The sequence below is a fragment of the Bos grunniens genome, chromosome 4 (genome assembly GCF_055505025.1).
Source record: "Bos grunniens cultivar Pamir isolate PY7600 chromosome 4, Bosgru_T2T1.0, whole genome shotgun sequence".
Taxonomy (NCBI): Eukaryota; Metazoa; Chordata; class Mammalia; order Artiodactyla; family Bovidae; genus Bos; species Bos grunniens.
In genome coordinates this window covers 43,445,192-43,460,970 of record NC_141168.1, presented here as the reverse complement: position 1 = coordinate 43,460,970, position 15,779 = coordinate 43,445,192, and the positions used below count along the sequence as shown (strand labels likewise).

The 15,779-nt window shown below is 48.7% G+C and overlaps 1 protein-coding gene across 4 annotated transcripts in view; it reads right to left on the bottom strand.

Moving 5' to 3' along the window:
- The window catches only part of OGDH (oxoglutarate dehydrogenase), a 67,197-nt gene that overhangs the window by 8,683 nt on the left and 42,735 nt on the right, over window positions 1–15,779 (bottom strand). For all 4 annotated transcript variants that reach the window (XM_086396133.1, XM_086396135.1, XM_086396132.1 and 1 more), the window contains 8 exons: window positions 15,473–15,588; window positions 12,336–12,490; window positions 12,050–12,196; window positions 11,456–11,546; window positions 10,896–11,075; window positions 6,675–6,803; window positions 1,008–1,187; window positions 523–675 (listed from right to left, as the gene is read on the bottom strand). In XM_086396133.1, the coding sequence (XP_086252259.1) occupies window positions 523–675; window positions 1,008–1,187; window positions 6,675–6,803; window positions 10,896–11,075; window positions 11,456–11,546; window positions 12,050–12,196; window positions 12,336–12,490; window positions 15,473–15,588 (1,151 nt within the window). The remainder of the gene's footprint in view (window positions 1–522; window positions 676–1,007; window positions 1,188–6,674; window positions 6,804–10,895; window positions 11,076–11,455; window positions 11,547–12,049; window positions 12,197–12,335; window positions 12,491–15,472; window positions 15,589–15,779) is intronic.

The following is a 15,779-nucleotide window of genomic DNA, read 5'->3' as shown; positions in this document are numbered from 1 at the left end:
GTGGGTCCTACTTACCCTCCCTCCAGTCTTCCTGATGAACTGGTCCAGTTCTCGGGCTCCAAGCATAGCCTCAGGAGGACTGAACCTGAGTGCCATCTCGGCACCTGCCCTGATCCCAGCACCACCCTCATTCACAGGCCCCTGACTCTGCATGCTCATGACCCACACCGCTCGTCTCTCTCCATCACCCTGCATGGGCCTTCCCCCTCATGACCAGCCAGAGAGACCAGCTCACAAGTGGGTCCCTCACCACCCTCTCTCCCCCTCACCCCTCTGCACTGGGTTCCACGGGCCTCAGAGGCCACGGTGAAGTCCTCTCAGGTCCCACCTCCCTCATGTAACTAACCCCTCAGTAGCCTGGACCTTCCAGGTTATGTGCTGAAATGCTGTAGTTGTAAATATTTCACACGTTCTCACTTGGACCCTAAGTGCTCTGCAGAAGTGAGCACTGGCCCTGTGGCGGGTCTTTTCCATCCCTCCTTGGCTCCGGAAAGAGCCACCAGGACAGGGCCAGGGACGCACCTCGTACTCAGGCTGGTTGACCACGCCCTGCGACACCAGCAACTCTGCGTACTTCTGCAGCACGGGCTTCTGTTTGCGGATCTGCTTGTACATCAGCGGCTGGGTGAACATGGGCTCATCCATCTCGTTGTGGCCGTTGCGCCGGTAACACACCTGGGCACACCGGGAGACCCCAGCATCAGGGCCCATGTCGGTCGGGACCCAGGACCTATGAGGAGCTATCCCATTTCTCCTGGTTGACACCTCAGTTGACCTCTAGAAATATGGTCCTATCTCCTGCTCCTTCACACACTAGAATTGCTTTGACTGTCCCCCAAGATGAAACAAGAGTGACCTGGGACTATCTTGGGACAGGACCCCAGTTACCTTCTTGCCCAGGTCGGGTCACCCAAAGACACAGGAGCTCTTGGGAGGGGAAGGGAGATGTGCCCTGGCCCTAGGAAGCCCTAACCCCTCTCTCCAGGACACAAGCTAAGGTCACTCACCAGGTCCACCACCACATCCTTGTGGAAGGTGCTCCTCCACTCGGCTGCAACTTTGCACACATACATGACTGCCTCCGGGTCATCCGAGTTCACGTGGAAGATAGGGGCATTCACCACTCGGGCCACATCAGTGGGGTAGGGCGAGGAGCGGGCCATGCGCGGGTCTGTGGTGAAGCCGATCTGCAAGGGACAGGCAGCTTGGCCAGGGGGATTGGGCACACTGCTAAGCATTAGCAGGACAGAAGGAGGGTGGGCCAGGGCAAGCCTACCCCCAGGCCAATGGCATGGTGGGGACAGGGCTGGGGTGAGAGTGGATATGTCTGAGGGTGAGGGTGGGGCTAATGGCAGGCAGGGCAGAGCTGAAGGTCACCTGCTGGAGGTCACCTGGCTGTGTGTAGCCTACGCTTGAGACAGTCCCTAAAGGGCTATTTAAAAAAAAAAGTTTTTTTTTTCCTATTCTGGTAACAAAATTCATACATGTTGAACAGTTTGGAAGAGAGTATGAAAAATTAAAATCATCTATATTCTACCGGTTTCAGTGTAAATATCTTGATGCTTTCCTTTCTAGATGATTTTCTTTGCATGAACACACATGCCAATATAAATATAAAATTTCAGATCCTACTATTTCTATAATTTTGCACTCTGTTCACTAACATGAGTATTTTTTCTTTGAAAAGAAAATTTAAAGGTCTCATCACTTAGATACATTAAAACTTTATCATATATTTGTAATTTTATAATTTGCATTTAAAATTTATTTTTATGAACTACTTCAAACATCCAAAAAGTATGATACTACATGGCCCTGAAAGTTGATGACACGGTTTCCACATGTTGCTATATGTATCCCATATGTCCATAAACAGTACATCGATAGCTGTCGTGTCCAACTCTTTGCAACCCCAGGACAGTAGCCCACTAGGCTCCTCTGTCCATGGAATTCTCCAGGCAAGAATAACAGAAGTGGATTGCCATTTCCTTCTCCAGGGGATCTTCCTGACCCAGAACTGTAACTCGAGTCTCCTGCATTGCAGGTGGATTCTTTACCACTGAGTCACCAGGGAAGCCCCTTCTTAGGCTTAGTGAAGTCGCTCAGTCATGCCTGACTCTGCAACCCCATGGACTGCAGGTTACCAGGCTCCTCTTTCCATGGGATTTTCCAGGCAACAATACTGGAGTGGGTTGCCATTTCCTTCTCCAGGGGATCTTCCCCACCCAGGGATTGAAACTGGGTCTCCCGCATTGTAGGCAGACGCTTTACTGTCGGAGCCACCAGGGAAGTCCTGATTATTAAAATTAAAAAGGCTTACTGGTATCATTTCAGGCTCACGAAAAAGTTGGAGCTACAGAGAACTCCCAGATTCTTTATTCAGATTCAACAACGGTTCCTATTTTGCCCCTTTTATTATACAGACTCTTTCTGTTACACACACACACATTTTTTCTGAACCATTTTCAGGTAAGTTGTAGACCAAAAGACTGTCCCTAGTCCTTAAAACATGGACAAAGCCTTACCAGCCATAGTGCAGTTCTCAGTTCACTCAGTTTAACATTACAGAATACTGTTATAAGACTCCTCAGTATACACATTTCAATAGTCCTAATGATATCCAGCCTTTCCTGCCTCAGCCCGGTACTCAATCCAGCACTTCACTGTGCATTAGTTACTACCTCTCTGTGGTCGCCCTTAATCTGGAAGGCTCCTTACTCTTTTTGGTTTTCATAACACTAACATTTTGGAAGAGTATTTCCATGTCTTTTAAACTACAGAGATATACTTTTTATGTACCTTACATATGATAGCATACTCTATATGCTGTACAGATTCTTTTCAACTTGCTTTCTGTTCAAATTTATATTCATGGTTCATCCAGGATGAAACATGGACCTCTACTTTCCTAGCAGTAGTGGTGAAATCTAAGTACTAAATGGTACCACAGTTCATTTATCCATTCTCCTGTCTGTGGATGTTGTTTCCAACTTATGATTAATACACTGTTACTGTACACAGTCCTACACCGGTTTTCTCCAGCAAACACTTGAGTTATGTGCAAACACTTGAGTCCTCCTAGGAAGGGAAAACTAAGCCACAGGGTCTGAGCTCTACACTCGAATACCCGCAAGCGCTCTCCAAAGTGGCTGGGCCACGCACCCTTCCCCAGCAGCAAGGGTGCCCTGCATTTTCACTCACCATACTGTGACTGTTTCACCAGGATATTAAATATTTTAATGATTATATAATACTGTCTCCTACAGTTTTGCCAAAATTTATACAAAGACTTGTTGGTTTTGATAAACATTCTTATACAAAAATAGTTTGCATCTGATGGCTTCCTTAGGAGAAAAATGTAGAAGGGGAAATCCTAGGTGTGTTCTTAGAAATGAGAGCCTCAGCCAAGCAGGCCTCTCTTTTCCTGCTACAGATCTTCTTAACTGACCCCACATCACGATAGATGGTACCAAAACCAGCAGAAAGACTGAAAAAAACATTAGAAAAACTGTAGGTCTTTACAGAAGTCTGAGAGTTCTTTATTTATGATGAATTGCTTTTACATAAACTCCTTTATCACACTGACTAAAGAAAAGATTAGAACTAGTCAGACACTGATGAGAACATTAAAAAATGATGTACCAGCGAGAATTCTGATGAACACTTACAGAGACCATGCACAATCCCATGGCCTATCTGGGACTCCCCACAGGGAGATGTGGGTAGGCACCAGGTAAGATAGGAATCATAACATGCACGTTACAGCTAGAATCTCACAGAAACTGAACTGCTTTGAAGTTTTGAGGTCTCAGTCCCCCAGACGCCCTCCCCAATATCTGCCACTGTTACTGACTTCTGTATCTTTAAGCGTATATGGTGGGTATATGTGCATCCACTGACACACACACTCACAGATAGAGAGCTGTACTCCACAGTGTATATAGATCCATTCTTTCACATGGCTTTATTACACTGTGGTTGCTGTTAACTTAACATTAGTGCTTATTTACGCGTGTGTGCTAAGTCACTTCAGTCATGTCTGACTCTTTGCGACCCCACAGACTGTGGCCCACCAAGCTCCTCTATCTATGGGATTGTCCAGGCAAGAATACTGGAGTGGGTTGCCATGCCCTCCTCCAGGGGATCTTCCCGACCCAAGGATGGAACCTGTGGTCTCTTATGTCTCCTGCATCGGCAGGCAGGTTCATTACCACTAGCGTCACCAGGCTCTATTCTAAACACTCTGCTGCTGCTGCTGCTAAGTCACTTCAGTCGTGTCCGACTCTGTGCGACCTCATAGACAGCAGCCCACCAGGCTCTGCCATCCCTGGGATTCAGGCAAGAACACTGGAGTAGAGTTGCCATTTCCTTCTCCAATGCATGAAAGTGAAAAGTGAAAGTGAAGTTGCTCAGTTGTGTCCGACTCCTAGCGACCCCATGGACTGCAGCCCACCAGGCTCCTCCGTCCACGGGAGTTTCCAGGCAAGAGTACTGGAGTGGGGTGCCAGGGCTGTATATGTATATGATTTATATGTATTAGTTCATTAAAGCTTGGTAACACATGTATAGATCTATCATAAATTACTTACCAGCTCCCTACTGATGCAGTGGTACAAGTTTTGGTTTCCAGTCTTGCTGCAGCACTGTGGGACATCCCCACAATGCCCCTCCACATGATTATGTATTTCAGCTTTATATATTTACATCTTTCTTCCAGTTTCATTAAGATATTAATTGTGCAGCAGTGATACACACACACACACACACACACACACATATATTGTGACTGAACTGTATGGCTTACGGGATCTTAGTTCCCCAACCTGGGACTGAACTCGTGCCCCCCTGGAGTGGAAGCATGGGGTCTCAACCACTGGATTGCCAGGGGAATCCCCTAAACAAAATTTTAAAAGACTTTGGCACCTCTCCTGTGTGCCAGGATCCATAAGAGATTATGAAATAGATTCTGCCATCAGAATATATTTTCCAAAAAAAAAAAAAATCTCCTGGGATGAAATTCATCTGACTCTGGAGACTACGTATAGAAAAACTTTTCTCTTAAAAAAAAAAAAAAAAAAAAAAAACCTCCCCGTGTTTTGGGCTTCCAATCCCTTTGAATGATCTTTGCTGTACTGTTTCCAGACTGAAGACCATGCTGCTGGCAACTCAGCTCCTACCCAACAAGCACTAAAGACTATCTGTGCTTGGTCATCTGTATAAAACACAGTTCAGTGATGCACTGCTTTTTAGACCTTTCTCTTTCTTTGGTGTTTTTCTAATACTGTTTTCTAAAAGAAGCAATTCAAATATCAACTCTCAAGCAAGTTATTCAACTCTCTGCTCAATTTTCTCCTGTGTAAAATGGAAATGATCGCACCTACCACACGGGTAAGACAGGGATCACGCTTTAAGTTGGAGGATGTGAAGTCACTAATTTAGTCTGGCACACAGGAGGCACTCCATAAGCAGTAGCTGTTATATACTGTGTGTTACACTCATTCTAATGCTTCTCGTCTTGTGTTTGATACTGTACATTTTAAGTTCTGGGGCCTTCACTTTGTACTGACTACCACATTTACTTTCATGTTTAAATTTTCCCTTCTTCCTCTCTATTTCTTGCTGGGACACTTGCAACTGTGTGTCTTCCTCTAACTCATTCCACATGTATCAACAAACCATCTTCATAAATCAAACTGTCTCGTCACTTCCTGGTTTCGGTCCTCCGGGGGTCTCTCAACACATCTGGAGTAAGACCCTGTTTCTTGGGGGCCATGCAGAAGCAGCTGATGGCTGCTTTCTCTCAAAAAAACCCCTCAAACCTTAGATGTGACAGCCTTATCACCTCCCTTGGACAGAGGGGACCCTTCCCTGACTTGCTCCGCTGCCCCCTAACATTTGCCTACTTGACCCTGCATTTCCACCTAAAGGTCAAATCCTCAGAGAAACATCTGCAGGCTAACCCAATGCCCGGTAGGTCCCCTGCCCCCTCACCCAGAACTCTAAGCTCTATGACAGGCAGTGTGCCCTTTCTCTGCTTGTTACCTGACACAGCACCAGTACTTAAAGGCACTCAGATATCTATTATATGAGAGCTCACCCATGTTGGTGGGATGAACTCTCGGATGCACGGCACAGGAAATAACAGATATAACCATGTTAAATGTTTTAGAGTTGGGGAGAGATATTTACTTATAAGAATGTTCAGCAAGTGTTATTTGAAACTGAAAAATAAGAATCTTAGTTAAAAGTCTAACAACACAGCAATATGTTTTATGAAACAACCTATAATGTATATTGTTATCAAAATTAATATTTTAAGAATATATAATGACATGAGAAAACACTGTGGTAAGTAAGAAGTGGATGTAAAACTGTGTATATAGAACCCCAGTTTCTTAAGAAAGAAAAGCCATCTAAATGCTTGTGGGTCTAGTAGAAAATATTCCAAAATAATATCATGCTCTTAAAATAGCATAATTAAAACCTCTCTACTTTAAAGAAAGTATCCTGTTTGTCCAAGTTTATTAATCAGAAAACAACAAATGTACTAAATGATAAGAACATGTCCCTCTAAGTAAGACTGACGTGAGCAAAGAAGCCTCAGGACAAAGTCTAATTGCTGATGTGGCCTCCTTAGCCTGCTCTGCTGCAAAGACCCCAGAGCCACCCGTTACCTGGTTGTTGACGACCACGTGGACAGTGCCATGAGTCGTGTAAGATGGCAGGTCACTCAGGTGGAAGGTCTCATAAACGATGCCCTGGCCAGCAAATGCGGCATCCCCATGCAGAAGGATGGACATGACCTACAGACAGGCAAAGGAGAACCCAAATCTGACGCGGTCCTGGCCACATGTCCACAAGGCACGTGGGAGAGTACGTCATGATCCACTTTTCAAAAAATGATGTAGTATTTATTTATTTTTGGCTGTGCTGGTCGTTGCTGCTGTGTGGGCTTTTCTCCAGTTGCAGAGAGTGGGAGTTACTTTCTAGTTGTGGTGCACGGGCTTTTCACTGCGGTGGCTTCTCTTGTTGCAAAACACGGATTCTATGGCACAAGAGCTCAGCGGTCGCGGCTCCTGGCCTCTAGAGCATAGGCTCAGTAGTTGTGGCACACAGGCTTAAATGTTCTGCAGCCCAGGGACTGAACCCATGTCTCCTGCACTGCAAGTGGATTCTTTACCACTGAGCCACCAGGGAAGCCCCAAAATGATGTATTTTGAGATCATTTCAAACTTAGAAAGAAAGTGGCAGGAAAGCACAGACCCCCAGGCCCCTCCCAGCCCTCCCCTGTGATGTGCTCCAGGTGGTATGCTCCAGGTAGTGTGCTCCACGTCCGCACACCTGCCCCCCAACCACCATCTGCTGCAAAGCCAATGCCCACTGCCCCTGAACCCACCATGCAGGACCCTTTCAAAGGAAAGCAATGCTGGCCCAGAGCCCATCCCCCCCAGATCCCATGCAGACGCGCTCTCAGGGCCACGCCTCTTCGGCTTCTCTGACCCGGAACAGCCCCTTGTCTCTCCTGTCTCCACATTCTGGACAGGCCTTGGGCCCCAACAGTCCTTCGTGAACAGACTCAGGAATGGTGCGTGCCATACCTGGGACACCCGAGGTGGCCTGCCCCATGTGAATGCAGACAGGTAGTTGTCCAGGTTTCTCCCTTTAAACTCACCATTTCTCCTCGGTAAGGAGCACAGTGAGGAGAACCTTTACATCCTGCTCCTCACCACACCCCCACCCACCCAGCAGCCTCCATGGCACCTCCTGGATGCTGCCAGGTGTCACCCCTACCTTTATGCACTCGTGTTACGTAACAGTGTTCTCTCGACTTTTATTTGTATTAATATGTGCTCACGGATTCCTGTTGTATTCAATGGGCTCTAACTGACTACTATCAATAGTAACTTTGACGTTCACATCGTCCTGGGACAGACTTGGTGTGGGAGCCCCATGCCGTCTGAACATGCCCCTGGGTTCATGGTGCGGGGGGCCCTCCCTGCTTTCTGGCACAAGAGCTCTCAGCCTCCTGCCCAGCCCTGGAATCAGACATTTCTCTAAGGAGCCTGGTTCCTTCAGTGCAAGATCGCCTTTAAGACAATTTGTGTGCTCATCACTACTAGAACATCATCACTTCTAGGCTCTTTCAGCCCAGAGCCAAAAAATGGATACTAAGTTCACATACAGAGATTTCTCAGTTTACACACTGCATAACTACAACACCTCCAGTTCCGATCCTTTTTCTGTGCCTCCCTCCTTCCACGTTTATAAACACCTCCTGCACCGTCAGACACCATACCCACTGTCCTCAGTACTTGCTGGCTTGCTACCCCCATGACCCTGCCACCCCTATTCGTTGATGCCCTCTTGCCATGTGTCCTCAGCTCCTCTCACCTCCCTGGTCCTCACACCAGGAAGGGAAGGTCCATGTGCTCTTCAGAGACAAAATCTAGATTCTTTTTGTAGCAGACCTCATGTGTCCTGCCATGGTGGATGCAGGAGCACTCTCTAGGACAGGTAGAAATAGACTCAAGTGTTGGGTTTGTACAGGAACCTCCTCAGAGGAGGGAAGCTTTGCCAGGTCCCGAACAACTGGGGGACACAGCGCCTCTCCCTGATCACCAGGATGCAAGTTTCCTCTCTGCAGAGCCTTCTCTATACAATCTCGGCCTCCTGCCTTTGGGCACTTCAGGCTAGCCTCCCCTCTCCTCTCGCTATTTCTCTTGCTCTTCTGGTGAAGCTGTACTGGGCCACTCGCCAGGCTACCTGCTGTCCCTGCAGTCTCCAGGGTGCACCAGCTGCTGCAATCATACTCCTACCTACTGCTGGTAGGAACAGGTTTCTGCCTGCAGCACTGGGGAGCTGTTTTCCCACATGAACGTCCCAAGGGCCAACCCTGAGCCAAGCTGGGTCAGGCTCGATCTTGCACCAGGTTGCAGAACAACCTTGGCCACATTTATAGAAATTACATATTTTTTTTCTGAAACACTGAAGGTTATGTAACAAATACTCCAGCTTCCTGGATTCTGGGTTTAACAGAAATCAGATAATTGCCTAGAGGTTTGGGATGAGTAGCAAGGACAGCAAGTATGGCGGACTGGTGGGGTCTGACCCGTCCACTGAGCAGGGCAAGCGTGTGCTCAGAGAGAGGGGTAAGGCTGGGGGCCTGTGGGCACGGGCCATTTACACTGGGCAGGGCACCCCCGTGGACCGGGCACTCCCTCAGACAAGCACCTGGCGACCATATGGGGCTAACCAGCCTCTCCTGGCCTCACAGGATTGATTGCTGTTATCATCTGAAGCATGTTAGATATGCTCCATTGCTTTTCTCTAGTTATTTCATTACTTTTGAGGGTGTTTCCAGTATTCTGAGCAAGCAATGCCTGCATGGCTGTGTCTATAATTTATGAATGTGAATATCACATAATGTTTTCTGCAATCTTGTTCCCCTCCCTGGCCACAAATGCCTGGCAAAGTGTCCTAGCCACAGACAGCAGAAATGCTGGAGGTACCAGTCATTGGTGTTGCTCTCCTCCCCATCCCTCCTCTGCCACAGTGGCACTGGTGGCCTCGGGGGCTGCGCAGGAAGCCACTTTGTGCCTGTCTGGAGTTTCTGTGGTACCGTCCAGGCTCCCAAGCCCAGGGAAGTAACTCTCATGTCCCAACATCCTCCCCACAGCTATACTCTTTCTCTGTGATGCAGGAACCACTTCCTATTCCAAATGCCACCTCTGGCTGGGACCCCATTACCCTCAAACAATCCAAATACAGTATGAATAGAGTTACAGTGTCTTGATTTAAAGAACCTAGTCAACTAATAACTGGCTCCACCTCTAAAAAGTCTGAGGCTCACCAGGGCATCCTTCGGCCAGGCTGCCTCCCACCCACTTCATCCCTGTTCTGCCCGTAGCACCTCTCCTACCCGCCACCCCCCACCCACCACAATCTCCAGGGAACATTCTTTTTTTCCCATCTACCTAAGTCCTGCTGTTTAACTAAATATGACAACTATGTGCTCTATCAATGAGAAGACCCGACTGCCTTTCATCCCACTCCCTCCATGCCCACGCACCCCTCCGAAGCTCTTTACCAGTTAGCCTGCAGCTTTAGGCCTCAATGTGTATGTTCTATTGCTTTCTCACACGTGACCCTGTTTCTAGGAGGAATAGATGCTTGAGAGCACGGCGGAGATGCTGACTTCAAACACGCCCCAGAATGCTCACACAGACACTACAAAAAGTTGGTTTTCCTGACTGCTTGGCTTTGAGGTTGTCTTTAGTAAGAACTATATAATTTGTAAAAGACAGACTTACACTTTGAGATCAAACAAGAACAAACAGTTACAGCCCATTGAGGATTTATATATACCAGCAGGCTGGCTAATCAACATTAAGCATTCACCATCACATATCTGGAAAATGCTGGTACTAGGGCCATCCAGACCTCGAGCTATTCTCCACCTCTGTACTAGGACTATCCAGACCTCGAGCTGTCCTCCATCTCTAAATGGTGCCACCCTAATACTGACTGGGCCATCTCTTCTATCTGTCAGCTTCACAATTCCTCCTTTAGGCTCACCCACACCTCTTCCTTAAGACCCTGTCCTCTTGTTCAATGACGAAACCTCTTTGACCATCATGATTATCTTGCAAGACTAGCTTCTCCACAGGTGTGGTGACAACAAAAGCAAACTACTCCCCACCTAGCCCTGGTGGTCACAACTTGGGAGGAGGCGTATCTGTAACTGGGACTGGTTTACTATTGCTACTCTTTGGAAGTCCACTCAGAACATTTTGTTCAATTCCGGAAATGTAAGGTCTGGGGCGTGCCTGTGGCTGTGAGCCTGTCCTGGACTGTCTGGCCTCAGGACTGCCCCTGGCCAGTCCACATGGTCTCACCTTCTTCCCCTCGGTGTCCCCGCAGTAAAACTGCTCAGCTTTGGTCTTGCCCATCACCACGGGATCGGCAGCCTCCAGGTGGGAAGGGTTTGCCACCAGCGACAGGGTGATATTCCTGTCGGTCACACGGTTGATCCTCCGGTGATACATGCCCAGGTGGTACTTCACATCTCCAGAACCCTGCCGGCACAAACAGTTAGGCTTTTACCTAGGCAGGGAGACACTTACTCTCTGTGACAGCCCTGTCTTGTGTTATTTCTACACCCAGAACGCTCATTCCTAGAAGGATGGAAAGGCTTTTTCCAGAATGGCTCCACCCACGGTACAAGCAGGTCCCTCAACTAGAGGACCACATCCCTACCCCTGGCGGGGAAAACTGTGGGGGCTGCCAGGCCTCTTGTCTCTCTTTTCTCTGGGAGGTCAGCCACTGGCCACTTTCTTTTTTTGTGAGTGGTATAGAGGATCCCGGACCCCATAAGTCCTTCTGGAGAAATAAATGAAGCCAGGATCTGGCATAGGTTGGAGCTATGCTAGTTTCTAAAAGAAATAAGATGTCTTACCTCATCAGCTGCCTCCAGCTTTGAGTCGAACTGACAGAAAATTTGCTCCAGCTCCTTCCTGATGACGTTTGCAAGCACATTCAGTCTCCCCCTGGACACACAGGAGTGAGCAGGGTCTGAGCTGGGCCCTGGGCAGCAGGCAATGCTGTTTTATCCCCTTTCTCCCCTGAGGGACAGGCAGTGCCTCAGTCTGCAGCCCAAGAGGAGCTGAGACCAGAACTGACGGGGGACACTTGGCCTCTGCTTGCCTGGCATCCAAGGCCATGACGAGGCAGGAGGAAGAAAAGCAGAAAACAGAGAATGCTGCCAGCCTGCAGTGCGCGCTCCATCCTCGGCCTCCTGGGCCTTCTCAAGCTGAGGTCTCTGCTTCGTGTACCCAGCCACCTTCCCTCTAGATTAACCTCCCTCACCTGGGATCCCAACACGGTCATGAGGCCAATGTCTGTCTACAACCACCTTGAGTGTGACAGTGACTGCCCAGGGAGGGGCTGCTGTGACGATGGTCATCTGGGGGCAGGGACTAGGGTTACTGTATACCAGGCTTGCCCAGTGCCCTGCCTCTGTGCTCCGGATGCTCACAGGGTGGCCAGGTACCTGTGTGGCATTCCCATGATCACGTAGTCCACTCCGTTCTCACTGGACTTGTCAATGATGGTCTTGAGGGCAGGAATCAGTACTTCGCAGCCTTCCAGACCAAAGCGCTTCTCAGATGACCACTTCCGCTGCAGGAACTCCTCAAACCTGGACAGAAACTAAGCCACCCTGAAGAGGCATGTCAGCAGGGACAACCTTGCTCTCATAGAGCTGTGGCCATGCCCCAAACCCACCCAACCCCGTCAACAGACTGTACCACGCAGACGGGGCCAGTGCAGCCCTGTACCTGGTGGAGCGCACGAGCCGGGCCAGCAGGGTCCGCTTCTCCTCGTTGGTGAACTGCATGACCCCGGGTGTCTCAAATTTCTGTCGGATCCACTGGCACTGCTCCAGGTCATTGATGAACATGAATTCTACCCCAATGTGCTGGCAGTAGGCCATCTATATTTAATGCACACACACACAAACACACAATAAAGGGGATGTTCACCCAGGTATGTTGACTGCCCACTTAGCCGGAAGGCTGGGAGGAACAGGTGGCCTCCACTTCAGATGCAGCAGAGCTAGCTGTGACCTGGGGCACCAGGCCTGGGCCCGCGACCTCCTCTCACTCTGAACTTGGCCATGAAATGCTTCTTCCACGTAGCATGGAGCCTAGTGGGCAGGGAGGGAGAGTGAGAACCCCTGGGTCAAGGTATGCTCCTTTCATGGCGGGAGGATAGAATCACCAGCCTGGGGACAAGGAAGTTGCTGGGCAAGGCAGCTCCTCTGACCTCCAGGTCAGACTGTGCCCAGCACTGTGAGAAAAAAAGGCCCTGTGCCACTGGTGGATATCATAGCTCAAAGGCCACTTAACTGTAGCGGGCTTTCAAATTCTACATTCTTCTTCTAACAATTGACTCCTCTTGGGGATATCAGGTTCTACAGAAGCATGACTGCACATATACAAAAGGAAGGGTCCTGAACAGAGCAGGCACTTCGTGACACCATTCACATGTCACAGCTGGGAAGGAGGCCGTGCGTCCTGTTGAAAGCCTAGGGTGACCTGAGCAGGATGCACGCCAGGAAATCAGAGTGAGAGAAAACAGGAAAGGCATGGAACAACCGAGAGTCAGAGAGGCAGCCCTCTGGGAATCCGTCATGGGGACTGTGCTGAGCAGTCTCTGGCAGGGTACTGGGCTGAACTGGGGGCCCCCTCTCATCTCTCCTGACGCTGATCAGAGTTGCCTGCTGGGGAGCCATCTGGAGGGGCCCACACAGCCTTCCTCAGCCAAGTGATCAGCACTTCTCTCCCCTTATCACCTGCTGGCTGTCCTGGGGTCAGAATGAGGGGCCAACAGCAAACCCTAGTCAGTGTTGGAATTAAAGAAGATATGCCCTGATGTACCACTAAATCTTAATTAATATTTTGGCCATGCCACACAGCTTGTGGTATCTCAGTTCTCCAACCAGGGATCAAACCGTGGCCATGGTAGTGGCAGTGCTGAAGCTTAACCACTAAGCCACCAGGAAACTCCCAACAGTGAGTTTTAGGGCCCACAAATGCCCTTACATGCCTTTGCAGCAGCCATGCCAACCAAGCATGCTGCGTTCTGCTTGGTGGTTCTGTCTGTGACCCTCTTTGGTTTTCACAACTAACACGGAAACTGGCTGGCACGGTGTAGGGCAAAGATGAGCCTGGGATCCCAGTGGTGGGCCCAGACCTGGCACCAGGCCCCTGCTCTCTTACTCCCGCCTTTCAGAGCAGAGGTGAGCACCTCTGCACATTAGCTCTGTGATAATGAAACAAAGGGACATTTGCCTGGACTCAAATAAAGGCCAACCACAACACTCTCCCTATCACCCTAGCCAAGAGATAAGAAGAGGAAATGGAGTTGGGAAAGACCTTGATGTTTAAGGTATTTTCACCATCCCCAAACCCTATTTCCCTGATGATTCTTCACATGATAAACTGGGAACTTCTAAACTGAATGTACAAGAAGCCAAGGGATGGGGTATGAGGGCTTGCCTACCCTGACTTCAGAGCCAGGGAGGGTCACCACTTCCACCTGAGCTGTACAGCTCCCTGATCTACTGAGCTGCCGAAGATGGCATATTTCTGCACAAACACACTTGAGAAAACACAGACCAGACACAAAGTTTGTAAACATGAACCTAGAACCTTCCTCTATGAGCTTAAAATGGATGAGTTTTCCTTGGGACCCAAGTTTGAGTTGCAAACCTAGTAGAGAGGAAAGGAAGAGGTGGAAGAAGAGGGGAGGGGAGGGGAAGAGGGAGAAGGAAGGGCAAGGCGGAGGGAAGGGGGGCTCCCTCCTCATTTTTACACACCCAGGCAGGAGAACCCCACCCATGCTCCTTATGCCTGACTTAACGCCTGATGGGGCAATATTTCCATTACTGAACAATTAAAAGCTCAAAGGAAACTATTAGGTCAAAAACAGTATGTTTCCATCATTACCAACATGAATTCAGCTATTAACTTGGAACACATAGTTACTGGGCTCCTGGATCATGTTTTGTCTTTCTTGTCTTGGCTCAGTCCCCAGAAGGGCAGGGCAGGGAGTTTTAGGTGCTGACTCTTAGGTTCTCTACGTTAAGAAGACAAGAAATTGCACTTGTTCTAAATTTTCAAAGAGCTACAAGTTGACTATTATGTCACAGGACCAAGAGCACACTAAGTTCTGTCAGGTCACACAGCAGCCTAGTGCATGCACATTATCACGTGTAAACATACCTAATGCACCACAGTCAGGCAGCTTTACACAGTATCTGTAAACCATGAGAATGAGGTATTCCATGCTAGGACAAGTTGGAATGGGAGGCTCTCTTGGAAGAGCCCTGGATGTGGGGCCCTCTGGGGACAGGGGCGCTACGGCTGGGACCCCTGGAGTACAGGCCCAACTATCCCACAAGAGCCCAACTCCTGGGCTCTGGCACTGACTGAAACAAGAGCCGCGCAGGGCTCTCTGCCCCTTTCAAATGCTGGGATCAGGACAAATGGGGACTCAAGCAGTCGCCTGCAAACACAGTTATGTACCCCAATCTCCAGGAGATTTGTAAAAATGCGTATTTCCAGGCTCCAAAATCGGAACTGACTCAATTGGTTGTGGGTGGGCAAGGGCTTTCCCCAGGTGTTCCTATTCAAGCAGGCTTGCAGACAGCAGTCTTTGTTTACCTAATGCTTTAGGATACATTTTTTTTTTAAGTCTTAGAAGCAAATTCTGCCTTTTTTTTTTTTTTATGGTTGATTGTAAAAATACAAAAACATGGATTTTCATCAATAAAATAGCAAAAAACAAAAGTTTCTTCCCTTACATTAAAAAAATTTATAGGATCAAGGGAAAGAAAACCACCTAGTCTGGAGGCTTCCATAAGTTCTCGAAAGTTCCCTGGAACTTTCGGGAAACAGCCCAGTTTTCTCACCTCCAGGCGTCGGATGATTTCCCGCAGAGGAAGAGCCGACTCCTGCCCTCCAATGAATGTGGTGGTGGGCAGGTGGAAGACCTTGTCCAGGTCAGACTCGTCCAGACCGTAGAATCCTGCGGTGGGGAGGAGAGAGGGGCACAACCACACGGGGGCCACAGTTTAGGAAAAGGGGAAGGGACTCCCCAGAGGAGAGAAAAGAGAATAGAAAAATCATAAAACCTCTGTTATATGTGAAAATAAATACTATCTTATAGCCAGAGACATGAACTTCAGCAACAAACCAAGCTGAATATATTACTGGCAT